At 45.0% G+C, this 16905-nt stretch overlaps 1 protein-coding gene across 2 annotated transcripts in view; it reads right to left on the reverse strand.

Annotated features, from left to right (window-relative positions):
- Window positions 1-5284, reverse strand: part of Shroom3 (shroom family member 3) — a 282216-nt gene extending 276932 nt beyond the window's left edge. For both annotated transcript variants that reach the window (XM_057772175.1, XM_057772174.1), the window contains exon 1: window positions 4814-5284. In XM_057772175.1, coding sequence (XP_057628158.1) covers window positions 4814-4978 — 165 coding nt within the window. In that variant the 5' untranslated portion in view covers window positions 4979-5284. The remainder of the gene's footprint in view (window positions 1-4813) is intronic.
- Window positions 5285-16905: the final 11621 nt, after the last annotated feature.

Raw genomic sequence — 16905 nt, forward strand, 5'->3', positions numbered from 1 at the left:
ATAGGAAACAGATACACACCTAACCTCTGGGTATGTGTCCAGCTTTCTCCATCTCATGGGAACTCTGTTTCCCTGTGATGACTACATGACATGGGAGTATAGAAGAGAGACCAGACAACTGAGCTAGGACATGAGAAATCTGAGGGGAGGGGGACATGGATGCTCAGGGCTTTGCTTGCTGAACAAGGTGGGGAAAGATGTTCAAAGGCTTTGGTGCGAGGCGAGCTTCAAATGTCATTAGTGCAAGTGAGGGTCAGAGTTTTAAATCTAATTGCATTTTCTGTTGCCTTCCATTAAAACAGAAAGGGAAATGACTGTTGGCCATATTAGAAAAAGCAGATTATACTCTTGTGCGGATACTGCCTTCCCTCTCCCTTCCGACTGCTTTTTTTTATGAGTACTATCTGCACGTATGTCTGTATGCCAGAAAAAGGCATCAAATTCCATTATAAATGGTTATAACTCACCATGTGGTTGTTGGGAATTGAACTCAGGACCTCTGAAAGAGCAGCCAGTACTCTTAACCGCTGAGCCATCTCTCCAACCCTCCTGGTTGCTTTTTAATGGCTGGGAATTAGACATAGTTACAAGTTGCCTTGATCATGCCAATAGGACATCACTTTGGGATGGAGGTAGGAAAATGGATGAAACTTGTATCTAGCAATATAAAGAGCCACTGTCCAGTTCAGCATATGCTCAGACTGTGATGTGGGAGAAATATAAACACTGTGATTGTTTAAATAGATGCAAACAAACCTCCTCCTTATTCCGACTGGAATGTGATCTGACCCACAGGCTCCTGTGTTGGAATACGTGGTCCTCAGCTGTTTTGAGATATTATGGAACTGTTGGGACTGTGGCCTAGGTAGAAGAGGATGGGCCTTGACATTGAAATCACCTTCTGGTTCTCTGCCTCCTGGCCCGTTGAGATGTGAGCAAACCATACTGCAAGCTGATGCCACCACACAGTGGTCTGCCCAGCCACTATGAGATGTAAGCATGTCAGCTGCAAGTCGCTGTCTTCCTAGCCACTCTGCAACCTGTCTTAGTTGGGGTACTGGAGAATTCTGCATCTTGATCTAAAGGCAACAGGAAGTGAACTGAGGCACTGGGCAGTACCTTGAGCATAGGAGACCTCAAAGCCCATCCTCTAGTGATGTAATTCCTCCAACAAGACCACACCTACTCCAACAAAGCCATACTTCCTAATAGTACCACTCTTTGGGGGGCTATTTTCTTTCAACACACTTCTTTCTCTTGGGCTTATTCTACTATCTGTTAGCTCTCCTCGGCAGGTATAACTCTGGTATCTCTGACATCTTGGGGTCTCCAAGGCAATCCAGACTTCACCTTCACAGCTTCACACAATGACCTCTCTAGGCCTCCATTCAGGGACACCCCTGACACATGCCTGGCCTTAGCAACTTTCCTTATTTTTGCAGGTAAATTTTGTAGCCCCTTTCTTCTATCCTTAACTTCAGAACCACTTGGCTGAAGCTGCCAAGCTCTGCTGCTTTCTGGGGCTGGAACATGGCCCCCTCATTCAATTACATCTTCACCAGCTTTCTGTTTTTGATGGTTTCCTTCAATGACTAAGTTTGGCTGTTTTGAAACTTGATCTGTAGACCAAGCTGGCCTCAAACTCAGAGATCCTTCTGCCCCTGCCTTCTAAGTGCTGAGATTAAAGACATGCACCACTACATCCAGCTAAGTTTTTCTTTAATTCCTTTTCAAAAGTTGGAAATTTAGCTGAGTGGGATCTTGCCCCAAGATCACCACTCTATTTCATTTCTTAATCTGTTTATCTCCTTGAACACAGGGTTTAGCTCTATTCCACTCCCTGATGCTCCTTTTCTCCTCAAATTATTTTCAAATTATTTTGCTCTTTTTAACTATAAACCTGTGTAAGAGTAACCAGTAATAACCTCACAACATAGTCAATACCAGGCTGTTTTGAGATTTCCTCTGCCAAGAGAATTAATCCAAATCTCTTCATTTTCACCTTGGGCAGACTCTTTGGACAAGGGCAAGAAGCAGCCACTTTTATCACCAAAATATCACAAAGATGATCTCTAGGCAACATACTATAACTCTTCTCCTCTGAAACCTCTTAAGCCTGCCCCTCAAATTTCAAATCACTCTTAGCATGTCTTCCATGCTCCTACTGGTATGTCCCATCAAGCTTTCCCTAACCCAAACTCCCAAGGTCTAAATTCGCCCAAACAAAAGCACAGTTCAGGCCATCACAGCAATACTCCCATCCCTGGTACCAACTTCTGCCTTAGTTAGGGTTTCTGTTGCTGTGAAGAGACACTATAACCAAGGCAACTCTTACAAAAGAAAAAATTTAATTGAGGTGGGCGCTTACATTTTCAGAGTGTAGTCCATCACTGTCATCATGGTGGAGTGGGGTATGGTGACTCAGAGTATGGTGGCCTGCAGGCAGACACAGTGCTGAAGAATTCTACATCTTGATTCAAAGGCAACAGGAAGTGAACTGAGACTTTGGGTAGTACCTTGAGCACATATAAGATTGCAAAGCCTGCCCCCTAGTGATGCACTTTCTCCAGAAAGACCACACCCAATCCAACAAGGCCACACTTGGTAATAGTACTACCACTGCCTTTGGGAACCATTTTCTTCCAAACCATGGATAGATTGCATTTCCAAAACTGTGCGCCAAAATAAGTCCTTCCTCCCTTAAGCTGCTCTCTCAGATACTTTGTCATTGAAGTAAGGAAACTAATTAGCATATTGACACAAAAGTCTCTTAGGGTAAGGAAGAGCAATAACCATAATATTTATCAGATTTTTAAAAACGTTCTCTGTAGCAGACGTTATACTACCCTCATAGTCACATTTAATTTCTGGCAGTCCACTGAGTAAAGAGTGTTATGCCCACATCCTGCAGATACCCAACAAGTTGTATCGACCCAGTAGAAGTGGGATCAGACCTCTCCAAGAGACACCAGCATTCCCATGAATACATGCATAGATTTTATCACCGAAAGTCTGAAAGGTTGTTAAGATGTAGACCCCCCCCCCCCACGGCCATTTTTCAAGACAGGGTTTCTCTGTGTAGCCCTGGCTGTCCTGGAGCTCACTCTGTATACCAGACTGGCCTGGAACTCACAGAGATCCACTTGCCTCTGCCTCCTGCGTCCTGGGATTAAAGTTGTGCACCACCACCACCCGACTAAGATGCAGATATTTTAAAATACATTTGCTATAGGAATTCTCAGTTGTTTACCCAACAGTTAACTCTGCTTCATTCATAAAAAGAACCACTTTTTTTTTTCAAATAGAAGCAAAGAATCCTTAAACTTTTCAAAGAGTAGGACCCTATTCAGAATTCATGAGAGAAACCCTCACCAGTCTACACTAGTCATGGTCATTAATTTCCTTTTGCTATCTACAGGACAGCTGTGCGGTCCAGTTCTGGTCAATGAGAAACAAGCGAAAGTCTAAGGAGAAAGCAAAAAGCTCCAAACCTTCCTGGAATGAAGATGCAATACTGGAGGTGCAGCAGTCACCGTGCAAGTAAGAATGGCAAATGGAACGTCTAAGCGGAATTCTTGATTTGATTAAGCTGTCTCCATGCCTAACAGCTGACCTCTGCCTAGACTTCTTGTAGTTGGAGAAAAACAAGCTCCGATTTACTGAGGGCCGTGAAAACAGGGCTTTGGTTTTTCAGTACCTGAGATCCTTCCTAGTGGATGCATACACGTATGCTCAGTTTTCCTTGAGAAAGTCACACAGCCTGCATGATGTCCTGCATACCTAGGGCCAGCTGCTCTCTTTCCCAGTCCTCCTGGCTCATCCACACTAAGATTACTCTGGACTTCCTCAAAACACACACCTGGGTTGGGGGTGGGGGTGGGGTGGTAACCTTACCAGATGACAGAGTTCAAATTCAACACAGTGTTTCTTCCTCCATCCTCAAACTCAAAAGAATTTCTCCCTCAATTACAAATGTCTCCTTGGGGGGGGGTAATTTCCTGAACGCCCTTAAATATCCCATTGCTGTCGACTGTTACTAATCTGTAATTTGAAAATAAATATTATAACAAGTGTATGAATGTCTGCTGTTTCACAGAAACAAAGGAAAACTCTAAAGCGTAAAAAATCCAAAAGATCAATCACGGGATAACTTGGTTCCAAAATTAGACCTACAATACACAGACAGAAGAAAGGCTTTATCTATACTAAAAGTCGATTCACTTCCTTCTGTATATAAAGCAATCAATTCTCCAAAAATGTTTTTGTTTTGTTGGTTTTTGAGACAGTCTGGCTAACTTGCTCTGGGCTGAAAATCTTGCCTCTGTGTCCCCTGCTGGGTTTGGTGGCATGCACCACCACACTTGGGCTAATGATTTAAAATTATAAGAACATTTAAAATATTTTAAAGCTGGGTATTTTTGGTGGAAGGGAGAGGTTTTCCCTGACCGTGAACTATGCCATGGCCTTCCAATGTTGCTGATCGTTAATCAGGTTTACAACAGAAGGTTCATTGGGGAACTGATCTAGCATTTCATACACAAAAGGAGAAGATTAGCCAGGAAATGAACACATTTTCCTGGGGATTTCACTGAATAAATGAGCTAGACACACTTTCCTTCCAAACACCAAGCTATCCAAAAACATTTCCACACACTCAGAAATGCATGAAACAACAAATTAAGTGGTGTTCAGGCAATGCCCAGGAGGGTTTTTGGTTTGTTTGGTTTTTTTCCCCCAGTTTCCGACGACTTAAAAAGTTGCAAACAAAACAAAACATAAGTTCGTTGAAGACAACACTAAGCAGAAAACTTACCTTGGAAATGATTAACGGTTCTCCATGCTCCAGGCCACCTTTCAGGGTGAAGCCCCAGGGAGCCCCTCCCTCTAGGAGCGCTTCCAGATAAACGAACCTCTCCTTGGGGGTCCTGCCGGGGTTTGGTGTGGAGCTAGGCTCCTCCAAGTTCTCAGGGGTCCTCATCACGCCGGACACATGGTCAAGTCGGCTTCTGTTTAAAGTGCCTGACCCAGATGGAGGCCAGCGGAGCCTAGCGCTGAACCCGCGGGCGGGGAGAAACGCAGGCAGCCGGAGTGGCGTGGCTCGTGGCCCCCCCGGGGATGCGGACCCGAGGCCCGGCCGTCCGCCCTTCTCCGGGTAGACCTGCTGGAATGCAGGGCTCTCGCGGAAGTCCCCAAGTGGGGTCTGCCCACTGCGTTCTCACCGACGTCCTCCAGGGTCACCGCAGACTGCTTTAGTTCGCACACGCGCCAGAGCCTTTTCTCTCTGTGTGTTTTTCTACCGAGAAAAGTAATAATAATAATAATAATAATAATAAAAGTCTTTCACGCAGCGGTGTAGGAAGAAAGCGGCAGAACCGCAAAGAGTACCTCTTTTTTGATTGATCATCGACCCTTTCTTCCTCCGCGAGTGAAATTTACCATGACAATAGCCCCCGCCCTCCGCTGAAACCGCGTTTAAAGAAAGCGGGCGCTAGTAGTGCTCCTGTTGCCTTCGGAATTTTCGATCGTGTCCCCAGGGGCGGAGAGGCTGTCCGAAAACTTTGTACCCATTTTTGTCAAGCATTAGTTAGTTAGTTCATCATTTGTTTCTCGGGTTGGGGGAGGTTTGCAAAAGGGAAGTAGGGGGTTGGGGCGCGTAAATTCTTAGTGGAGGGCGGGGGAAGCTATCCCCAAATCTCAGCAAGGCAACGCGCTTTTTTTCTTTGGCATTTTTAGCGAACGTGGTTCCCTCTGCAGCCGCCCGGAGTTAAGAGTGCGGTTGGCAGAGGCCAGCAGCAGCATCGCGACCTTGGGGCTTGAGCGCGCTCAGCAGAATTCAGCCACAAAGACCTGACAATGAGAGTTGGCCTACAGTCGATAACACCTAGGATGCTGAAAAATACAGTACAGATGGCTATAAATAGTTACCAGAAGAGCCCCGCCCCTTACTAATTAAAGCAGAACTTCGGGCGGGCAGGCGTTGGTATTTTGAAAATCCCTCCAGGCTGGGCAATCAAGCCGGAGACGCTGTGGCTAAGCGGTTTGGGCTAACATTCAAGTGTCAAGGGCTTTATTGATTTCATTGGAAGAATATGCCACAAGCTATATAGGACCAGCTTCTCCAGTGAAATTGCTTCACTGTGCAAACTAAGGAAGGCTTTTTCTGCCTTTGACTGTGGTCGTCCCCACAGCCTGTTTTTCCCTGTTCTGTGCCAGGTACTCACAAATGAACGTTACTGACTTCAGGTTATCAGTGTAACCTTGTAATAATATATATAACATCCAACAATGGTTTCCACTCCGAATTTGAGCAGTATATCATAGCTCTTTGTCTTGCCCAGAATCCTGTGCTCTGAAATTATTGGAAGAAATTAGAATTCTTTTCAAAGAATATGTTTACCCAAAGTTTTTCTATTTAAATTTGTGATAAGTTGGGTTTTATTTTTGGAAACCGAAGTTAAAAGCTGTAGGGTTGTGATAACAATGTGATTTTGGTGTTTTTTATTTACACATAATGAAAAGGAGATATTGAGAAGCAAATAAAATTGTGATGCTAGAGGGATACGGTAATATTGGGCCAGCTAAATGGCTTAGTAGGTAAAGCACACAAACTGAGTAAGCCTTATGGCCCCCGGCCCGTTCCTGGAGCCCACATAAAAACCCAGGGGCTGTGTTCCCATCCGCAATCCCAACAGACCTACATCAAGGAGGAAGCCCACGCAGGAGAATGGTTTGGAAGTTTAAGGTCCAGATAGCCTGAAGCACACAGCACAGCACAGCCCCAGCCACAATGGAAGACCCCACCTCAAGAAGGTGGAAAGCCAGAACTGCATCTCAAAGTTATCTTCTGACCTCCACATACACACCATGTCACGAGTGTGCCCAAACCATACACACACACACACACACTCATACACACATCACACACACACACACACATGCATGTACACACAATAAGTAGATACATAAACTAAAACGCCCATGTTGCTGAGGCTCAGGGCTAGCTCAGGTGGTAGGGTGCTTGCTGGGCATCAGCCCTAATTGGTACCTCATTAGCAGGATCTGAAGGTCAAGGTCTTCCATAGTTACATAGAGTTCAGGCCAGCCTGGCACGTGAGACCCTACTACCTCTCCCTCCTTGAAAGATTAACATTTAGTGTACAGCGCAGGGCGTGCATTGTTTTATTGGCAGAAGAAGCTCCACCCACAAGGCCTGATGCCAGGAGAGAAACATATCATTTTTACATAATGGTAGCATTCTAATGGAAATATAGGTGTGCCAAATGAAAATGGTAAAGGAGATTTGGGTTATTTTTAATTGATATTTCTGTTTGCAGCTTAATTTGTAATAAAAAGGGGAAATTTAATAAAAAGGAAAATGGCATGGTGCTGAGTGTCTGCAGTTCCACTTACTCAAGAGGCTGAAGCTGGAGAATTGTGGGTTCTAAACAGTTCAGTCTTTGTAATATAGCAAGATTATGTGTCAAAATAAGTTAAAAATAGTAGGGTGGGATGCTGCTCAATAGGTTAAGGACTGCTGTGAAAGAGAGTTCAAATCCCCAGAACCCGTGTAAAAGCCAGGCGTGGTGGCACATGCATGGTGGTACATGCGTGGTGGTACACACATAGTGGTGCATGTGTGGTGGTACACACGTGGTGATACACGCACGGTGGTGCATGTGCCGTGGTGCATGCACCTGTAATCCCTGTTCTCCTATAGGAAGGCCGAAGATGGTGATGGAGAACACAAAAACTTGTAAGCTAAGAAGCTCGCAGGCTTAATAGCCAATTGTTTTTGCCTGCATGTATGTTGGTGTGAGGACACCGGATTCCCTGGAACTGGAGTTACAGACAACTGTGAGCTACCATGTGTGTGCTGGGATTGAACCTAGGTCATCTGGAGGAGAAGTCAGTGCTCTTAACGGCTGAACCATCTCTCCAGCCCCTTCCCTTCCCCAACTAGCCAATTGTATGAAACAGTGGCCAGAGACTGTCTCAAACAAGGTAAGTGGTGACACTAATGTTGACCTCTGACCTCCATATGAGCAATATGGCATGTGCACCCCAAGGATAAACACACACACACACACACACACACACACACGTTATAGTGTGGCTTTTTCCTCTGGGTTTCACAAGGTCTTCCCATAGTCATCTTGCTCTAAAGAACCACCTGGCAGCCAACGGTGTGCCCGTGGAGGTCAGAAGACAGACAACCTAGGGGACTGTCTCAGGGATCAAACTCAGGTTGTCTGTCAGGCTTGAAGGCAAGAACCTTAACCATCTCTCTAGCCCCATAAATACTGTCCCCTGGCAAACTATTTGGAGTTGGGGCTCTGCTATGCACAATGGAACCCATTCTTCAAACCAGGAAGGAAAGGTCTCAGAAAAAAAAGTTCCTCCGTCCCCTTTGCCATCTCCTACCGCATGCCCTCCTGCTGCCTCTGGTCTAGAGCTGCCTCTACTGCAGCAATACAAAGTCTTTCCTAACGGACTGCCCAACCAGTGGCAACCGAACTTCCAGTGACTGTGTGAGAAATTCTGTCTCTAATCAAGTTCTTTCTTACAGTTCTCCTATTGTGTCCAAAGAGGAGAAACAACCACAATGCCTTGATCCCCACCTAGGGATCAAATGCCGAGTCACAGTTGGGACATCCTGGAAACCACACGTCTCTCTATTTGTTAACACTGTGTAAAGAAAAACAAATTCATTCTTTGGGAAGCTTTCACTTATTGATTTTAATTTTACATAGTATCCTCTACTTATTTCTTTCTGTCTTTACTAACACTTTCTTTCCTTTTTGTCAGTTTTTAGGAGTGTGTGTGTGTGTGTGTGTGTGTGTGTGTGTGTGTGTGTGTGAGGGAGCCAGCCAAGGACCTTGCGCGTGCTAAACAAGAGTTCTGCCATCAATCTGCAGTCCCCATTTTTGCTCGCATTTCTCATATGCTTTTCATTCTGTTTTGTTTCGTTGAGACATGGTCTCACTGCATACCCTGGCTGACCTGGGGAACCATATGTAGACCAGGCTGGCCTCAAACTCACAGAAATCTAGGTGCTGCTGGCCCCCAAATGTTGGGATTAAAAACAGTGCTTCTAACTCATTTTCAAAGTACTGGCTTTTGTTTCTGTTTTTAACTGCGCCAGAACAACTCTGAACTATGAAATCAGGGCGACACCTAGTGGCGCCTCCGGGTCACTAATCATTAAGGTCATAGATAAGACGTTGAAGAATAGTTTGGAAAGGTTATTTAGACTTAGTCTCTGAACAATCTAAAACAAAAACCACCTTAATTGAAAGTTGATATATTTCTCAGAGACGAATATCTCAATATTTCATAGGCAAAAGAGTTACTTCTTCATGCCTCTTAAGATGATAACTTTGGAGCTGACATCTCTTTGTTCCAAAGGCCAGGGAGTGCTTTACATGTTGCCCTAAAAGAGGTCACTTTAAGAGGCGTAAAGGCACGTCAGTTAGTTTATGCCAATAGGATCTCAATGCTAGAACTTTCCCTGAAGTACAGAACTTTATATAATACTATGTTGAATACTTCCTCATAACTGGGGTGCACTGAGAATGAGGAAGGGCGAGTTGAGGAGGCAATGTACAGCATCTGCTTTGTGAGCTACAGCCCGCCTGTCACAAGACGATGCAGCACATCCATCTAATCTTTTGGAAATGATCAAAGGTGATTGTAACTGAGACAACAATTTTATAAGTATATACATCTGCCACAACTCATAGATGGTACACTGCAAGTGGATGCAGTTTATTCGAAGGAAAGTTTGCCTGTTTTCTTAAAAAGTCAGCCGAGCATAGTGGAGCCCACCTGCCATCCCAACATTCAGTCAGAAAAAGCAGGAGTATTGCCAAGGCCAAGGCCAGCTGAGCTGCATTCCAGAGGAGTTGGGGCTATGCAGGGAGACTCTTGTCTCAGCAAACAAACAAAAAAACCAGACAGGTAAACACATATACTTCCTATTCAAGCATTTCAAGAATTCTAGAAACAAATGGGTAATTAAAATGCAATATATACATATGATGAAATGTTATTTAATCTTAAAAAAACAGAATGAAGGGGACTGGACAGATGGCTCAGTGGTTAAGAGCATTGCCTGCTCTTCCAAAGGTCCTGAGTTCAATTCCCAGCAACCACATGGTGGCTCACCACCATCTGTAATGAGCTCTGGTGCCCTCTTCTGGCCTTCAGGCATACAAGCAGAAAGAATATTGTATACATAATAAATAAATAAATAAATAAATAAATATATTAAAAAAAACAGAATGAAATTCTCAGGTATGGTGGTACATACCTGTTATCCTAGCACTTGGGAAGTGGAGGTAGGAGGATCAGGAATTCAAGGTCTTCCTTGACCCCATATTGAGTTTGATGTCAGCCTGGGCTACACAAGACAACATCTCAAAACAAAACAAAACGAAAGAGGAATGAAGTGTGTGTGTGTGTGTGTGTGTGTATGTGTAAAAATAAACCTTTAAAATACATTAAGTAAGCCAGACACATAAAAGCAAACACTGGGAGCTGGAGAGTTGGCTCACTGGTTAAGAATACTTACTGCTTTTCCAGAGAACTCAGGTTCAGTTCCCAGCACTCATGTGGTGGCTCACAACCATCTGTAACTCCAGTTTCAGGAGATTCGATGCCTTTTTCTGGCCCCCAAGGGCACCAGGCACACATGCAGTACACATACATATGCATAGGAAAAATACTCATACAAATAAGCTAAATAAACCTCCAAAACCACTATGCATTTACACATATGTGCAATGCCTACAGTAGATAAGGTCATACACATAGTAAACAGAATGGTGGTTGCTGGGGCCAGAGGAAGAGGGATGAGAAATTAGTGTGTAATAAGCATTGAGTTTCAGTCGGAGAAGAAAACAAAGCTTTGGAGATGAAGAGTGATGATGGTTGCGTGCAACAATATGTTTAAAAAGAAAAACAAGAATAGAAAGCAAAAAAGAACTAATTCCACTTGTACTTAAAAATGCCTAAAATGGGGCCATGGGGCGGGTGAGATGGCTCAATGGTAAAGGTGCTTGTAGCCAGGTTTGAGGGAGGAATTGGCTTCAATCCCAGGGACACACCTGGTGGAATGCAAGGACCAACTCCTGCAAGATGTCTTCTGATCTCCACGCATGCTCCACACAAACATAAAGAAATGCAGTTCTAAAAAGGTTAAAATATTGTCTTATGTATACTTTAACACAACACAGTTGTTTAGAATAGTATTTTAAAAGTACTTTTAAAAGATAACATTGTTGGGGGTGGGATATATATCTATACGCGCGCGCGCACCCACACACACATGGTCCAGCATTTCCCTAGAGGCCTAGAATTTGATAAATACATAGAAGTGGGAACCCCGAGACGGCTCAGTGGTTAAGAGCACTTGATACTCTTGCAGAGGGCTGGGATTTGATTCCCAGCACTCATGCGACAGTTCACATCTGTCTGTGACTCCAGCCCCAAGAGATTCTGCATCCTCTTTTGGCCTCCTCGGGCACTGCACAGATGTGATGCACAATCATACATGTAGGCCATAAAATTTAAAAAACTGAAAGCCAAAAAAGAAGCACAAGCTACTTTCTCATGTAACCATGACCCCTGTCGATATTTGTGCAATGAATGAATGACTCCTAAGGAACCCGGGACCCTTCCTTCATCTTTACATTCTTTGTTTTAAAAAGGCAGAAACTATTGTTTTATTATTATTATTATTCAGGGCTTTAAAAAAATACCACAAAGTGGGACTGGAAGTTGACTCAGTAAATTGACAGCCATGTGAACACGAGGATCCTAGTTCAGGTCCCCAGCATACATTTTTAAAAACTGGGAAGGCAGAGACAGAAAGCTCCCTGTGCCTTGCTGGTGGGTCCATCTAGCCAACTGGTGAGCTCCGGACTCAGTAGGAGACCCTATCTCATAAACTAAGGTGGGACCTGCAAGATGGCTCAGATGGTGAGGGGCTTGCCTGGCAAGCTTGATGACCTGAGTTTGATTTCCAGAACCGCTGTAAAAAGGAAGGAGGACACAAATCTCCAGCTGTCCTCTGACCTCCACATGTGTGCTATAGCATGAGTCGCCCCCAGGTCTCACACACACACACACACATATGTGTATATAAAACAAAGAACTAAATAAATATTTAAAAACTACGGGAGAATAATAGAGGAAGACATCCCATACTGACCTCTGAACTCCACTTGTACCCTCATTATATTAGTTTGGGTTCAGTAGAGCAGTGGTTCTCACTCTGTGGGTAGCGATCCCTTTGGGGGTCAATTGACCTTTTCACAGGGGTCACCTAAGACTATCAAGGAAGCACAGATATTTACATTATGATTCATAACAGTAGAAAAATTACAGTTATAAAGTAGCAATGAAAATAATTTTATGGTTGGGGTCACCACGACACAAGGAACTGTCTTAAAGGGTCTCAGCATTAGGAAGGTTGAGAACCATTGCTCTGAGGAGCAGAGCCCACAGGGTATATATGTATTTGAGAGAGGCTATATTAGATTGGCTTTCACAATAAGGTCTGCATCACGCCGGAGAGCTGAGAGCCCAGTAGCTTTTCAGGGCACGAGAATGGGCGTCTTAGCAATCCCAGTCTGGCACAGGAGGTCTGGGAGCCCCAGTCTTCAGTCCACATGGGAAGGCTGAAGAAACTGGGTTCTGGTGGCAGCAAAGGATGATGGTAGCAACAACGAACTCACCTGCAGAAAAGTTTCCCCTTCCACTTTTATCTGGGTTGGATCCCACATTGAAGGTGAGTCTTCCCACTCCAAATAACCTGATCAAGACGGAGACGAGGAAGAGGAAGAGGAAGAGGAAGAGGAAGAGGAAAAGAAAGAGGAAGAAGAAGAAGAAGAAGAAGAAGAAGAAGAAGAAGAAGAAGAAGAAGAAGAAGAAGAAGAAGAAGAAACTTTAATTTATTTGGGGTACAAACAAAAATGAGACACCAATAAAAATCATGTACTGGGCAATTAAAATATTTTTATGCCGTAAGAACACGGTTATATGTTGATAGAATTAAAAAGATTAAAAAGAAGCTAACTGGAAATTGTATTTGGTCTAGTCACAGAGCCTAGAAATATTTATGGTTTAATTTCCTGTCTATGTGGGCTGGAGAGATGGCTCAACACTTGAGAGCACTGCCTGCTCTTCCAAAGGTCCTAAGTTCAATTCCCAGCAACCACATGGTGGCTCACAACCATCTGTAATGAGATCTGGTGCCCGCTTGAGGAAGAGATCTGGTTAGGGGTCCTCACCAGCTTAGACCATGAAACCCAGTTTGGACAATTCAACAGAACTGACATATATGGGCTGCCCATGCGAGCCTGCTTCAGCATCGTAGGGCATAAATTTCTTTTTTCTTTTTTCCCCCTGTTTATGTAGTTGGTACTTTAATTCTATGTCTCTGAGACAGTAAACACGAAAACTGAAGGTATAATAATAAAAAAGTCTTTAATGGGGAGTCATAAAGTGTACAGTCGGCAACAGCACTACACAAAGTACTGTGTCTATTTATATGCATAGTCAATTTATACATTTTGTTGTAGTCTGCTTAACGTTAACAAAATTCAACATCACAAAGCCAGAGTTGACCAGTGCACGCCGCTATAGCAGAAGTTAAGACAGAAGGATCCCAAGTTTGTGATCAGTCTCTGTCTTCAAAACACCAACAAAAACCCCTCCAGGTTGTATCTCGCAGACTCCCGCCTCTCTGGAACCCTACATTGGAATGCTAGTTCGAGCAGCACGCGAGTCGAGTGTGCAATCTCAAGCTGATAAATTCCATGTTAAGAATTAACGACAGAGTAACCGAAGCACGGCGGAGAAAACAGCTCTCCGGAGGCAGAAGGGTCAGCTACCCTGAGAACACGTCTAAACCTGGAGGAACATTCCGGAAGGAGGCACAGCATAAAAGCACAGGCTAAGCACAGGCGAGCTGCAAAATGCGAGTTACTCTGTTAGTTTGAACAAAGCGGGTAGGGAACAGGCTGCAAGGGTGAGTGCCGGTGTCAGCCTGCCCCTTCCTCGGCGGGCAGGTCATGGGGAGGATTTGTGCCCTTTGCTATCTGGGAGGATCTTTGTGGCGGCCTCAGTGAGAGAGACAAGAGTGAGGCGAGGAGCCCGGTAGCTTAGTAGGAAAAGTGATGAAGAGTGGCCTGCCTGGCCCGCCAGGTTGCCTCGGCAACGGCGTGGGAACCGGGGAGTGCAGGATGTCCGGGGGCGTGATCTCGCATACCGCCCCGCCCCTCCCTCGTGCCTCATTCTTCCCGCCCTCCTCTTTCTGCCCCGCCCTCCTCTTCACGCCCCGCCCTCTTCTTCACGCCCCGTCCCTTTTCCCACGCCCCGCCCTTCTCGTGCCTCATCCTCCCCGCCCCCTCCTTCACGCCCCGCCCTCCTCCTCGCGCCACGCCCCTTCTCTCGGTGGCTTCCCCGCCACCAACCGTCAGACCCCCTCGCGCAGCTGGCGGCGGCGGGAGCGAGCATCGCGAGGCCTCGCCGTGGTGGGTCGGGCGCCGTGGAGGGGCAGCAGCGCGGGCCGCGGCCTCGGGGCGCAGTGGGAGCTGGCGGGTCCCGGGGTCGCGCAAGTGCAGCCGCCGCCCCCACGGACATGCGGCCGGTCTCGTAGGTGTGAGGATGGGAGGCGTCCCAGGGGGCAGGGCTGGGTTGTTCCCCGGAGGACCTGGGAGCAACTCCTGTTGCTTCTGGAACCTTCCATGGCTTTGTGTTCCCACGTGGTACCGGCCCAATAACTTTGTCCAGTTGTTTTAGGAGAGTTCAAGTTCGCCAGCGACGGGGGCAGGAAAAGTGGGTCTTCGTGACTGCGGTTCCTCGGACTGTCACCAGTCTGGCTTCCCACATGGGACTGTTAATGGCTGTGTGACTTGAGCCCTCTTGGTAATCTACATCGGGTCCCAGCTTTTCCCCACCGGTAACAGCCATCCTTCCCCGCAACCCTGGCGGTCCTAGACGTTGTTCTGTTAAATATCATGCTGGCTTTAAGGTCGTGGGAATGTAGAAGACAAGTGATGTTGGGCTGTTTTGACTGAAAACTATTTTCCACGTAAGAAAAGAAAAAAGTCCAGAGCTTTGACTCTTCCTAGAGGTGAATTAGACAGGACTGCTTGTGTGTGTGTGTGTGTGTGTGTGTGTACATATGGTCTGTGAGAGGGGGAAGCTGTGGCAGAGATCTGAAACCCACCTCTGCGCCACAATTGTTATTTTTTTAAAGATGTGTTTTTATTTTATATATATTAGTGTTTTGCCTGCCTGTGTGTAAGCGCACCATGTGAGTGTCTGGTGCCTGTGGAGGCCAGAAGGGATTGTGGGATCCCCTGGCGGTGGAGTTAGAGAAGGTCTTGAGCAGCCATATGGGTACTGGGAACTGAACACTGGTCCACTGCAAGAGCAGCAGATGCTCTTAAGGCTCGGCACACCTAAGATCTAGTACAAACACTTCTGCATCACTTAAAATTATGCACACGTTCACACTGAAAAGAGCCTTAAAGTTGTGACAAAGGCAGTCATGATTTGGAATGTTTGAGAAAAAGACTTGGAAATTGCCCACATACAAAGAACTTTAGAAGATAGTTTGTAGACTTTATTAGAGTTGAGTTCAAGGGCTTAGAGGCATCTCCTGACTTATTTATTCTTCCTCCTTGAACCCCAAAAGGCTCTGGAGGAGGGCAACCCCTGTCCTAGAGAGAACAGTCTTCATCTTGACTTCTTTCCTTAGGACTATCTTCTAAAGTTCTTTGTAGGTGTGCCAGAACACGCCAAGATCTCTCCTCTGCATTTCATGTAGCTCTGCGGCAGGGAGCATGTCTTACATGTACCATGCCCTGTATTTGATTCCCCAGTGTCCCCCACACACTCACATACACACATATTCTCATACACACTCTCACACATACACTCTCTCTCTCACACACACATACATACTCACACACATTCTCTTTCTGTCTCTAACACACTCACACACACATTCTCATACACACATACATTCTCATACACACTCACACACACATACACATTCTCATACACACACTCACACACACATTCTCATACACACACACATACACATTCTCATACACACACATAAACACACATTCTCATACACACACATTCTCATACACACTCACACACACACATACACATTCTCATACACACACTCACACACACATTCTCATACACACACACACATACACATTCTCATACACACACATACACACACATTCTCATACACACACACACATTCTCATACACACTCACACACACACATACACATTCTCATACACACACATTCTCATACACACACATACACACACATACACACACATTCTCATACACACATACACACATTCTCATACACACACATACACATTCTCATACACACACATACACACACTCACATACACACATTCTCATACATATTCACACACACACTCTCACACACATTCACACACATACACACATACTCTCCGTCTCTAACACACCCACCCACACACAAAACAGACATGTAAGTTCATGTTATGATACCCAAATTATCCAAGTACAGAGCTCAACAATTTTATCATTTCCTGAGGAACAATCCTTCAATTCCAGAAATCCTTAATAATCTTACAAACTTGTGCCTAAAAATAGAGTATCTAAATTTCTATATTAAGTATCACAAAGTGGAGGAACTTGGAATCACTGTTCAAAATGAAGATGTGGGCCATTCTAAAATAGTGCAAACTGAATTGCTGGGATTTTTTTGTTTTATGCAGAATTCATTATTCTAAGGTTCACAAAACAACTGGCAGTGATGCCAAATAGAGGTACCAAACATCTTGACAAAGAAACAGCTGCTATTAACTCTTGTTTGAGTAA

The sequence above is a fragment of the Chionomys nivalis genome, chromosome 6, assembly GCF_950005125.1.
Source record: "Chionomys nivalis chromosome 6, mChiNiv1.1, whole genome shotgun sequence".
NCBI lineage: Eukaryota > Metazoa > Chordata > Mammalia > Rodentia > Cricetidae > Chionomys > Chionomys nivalis.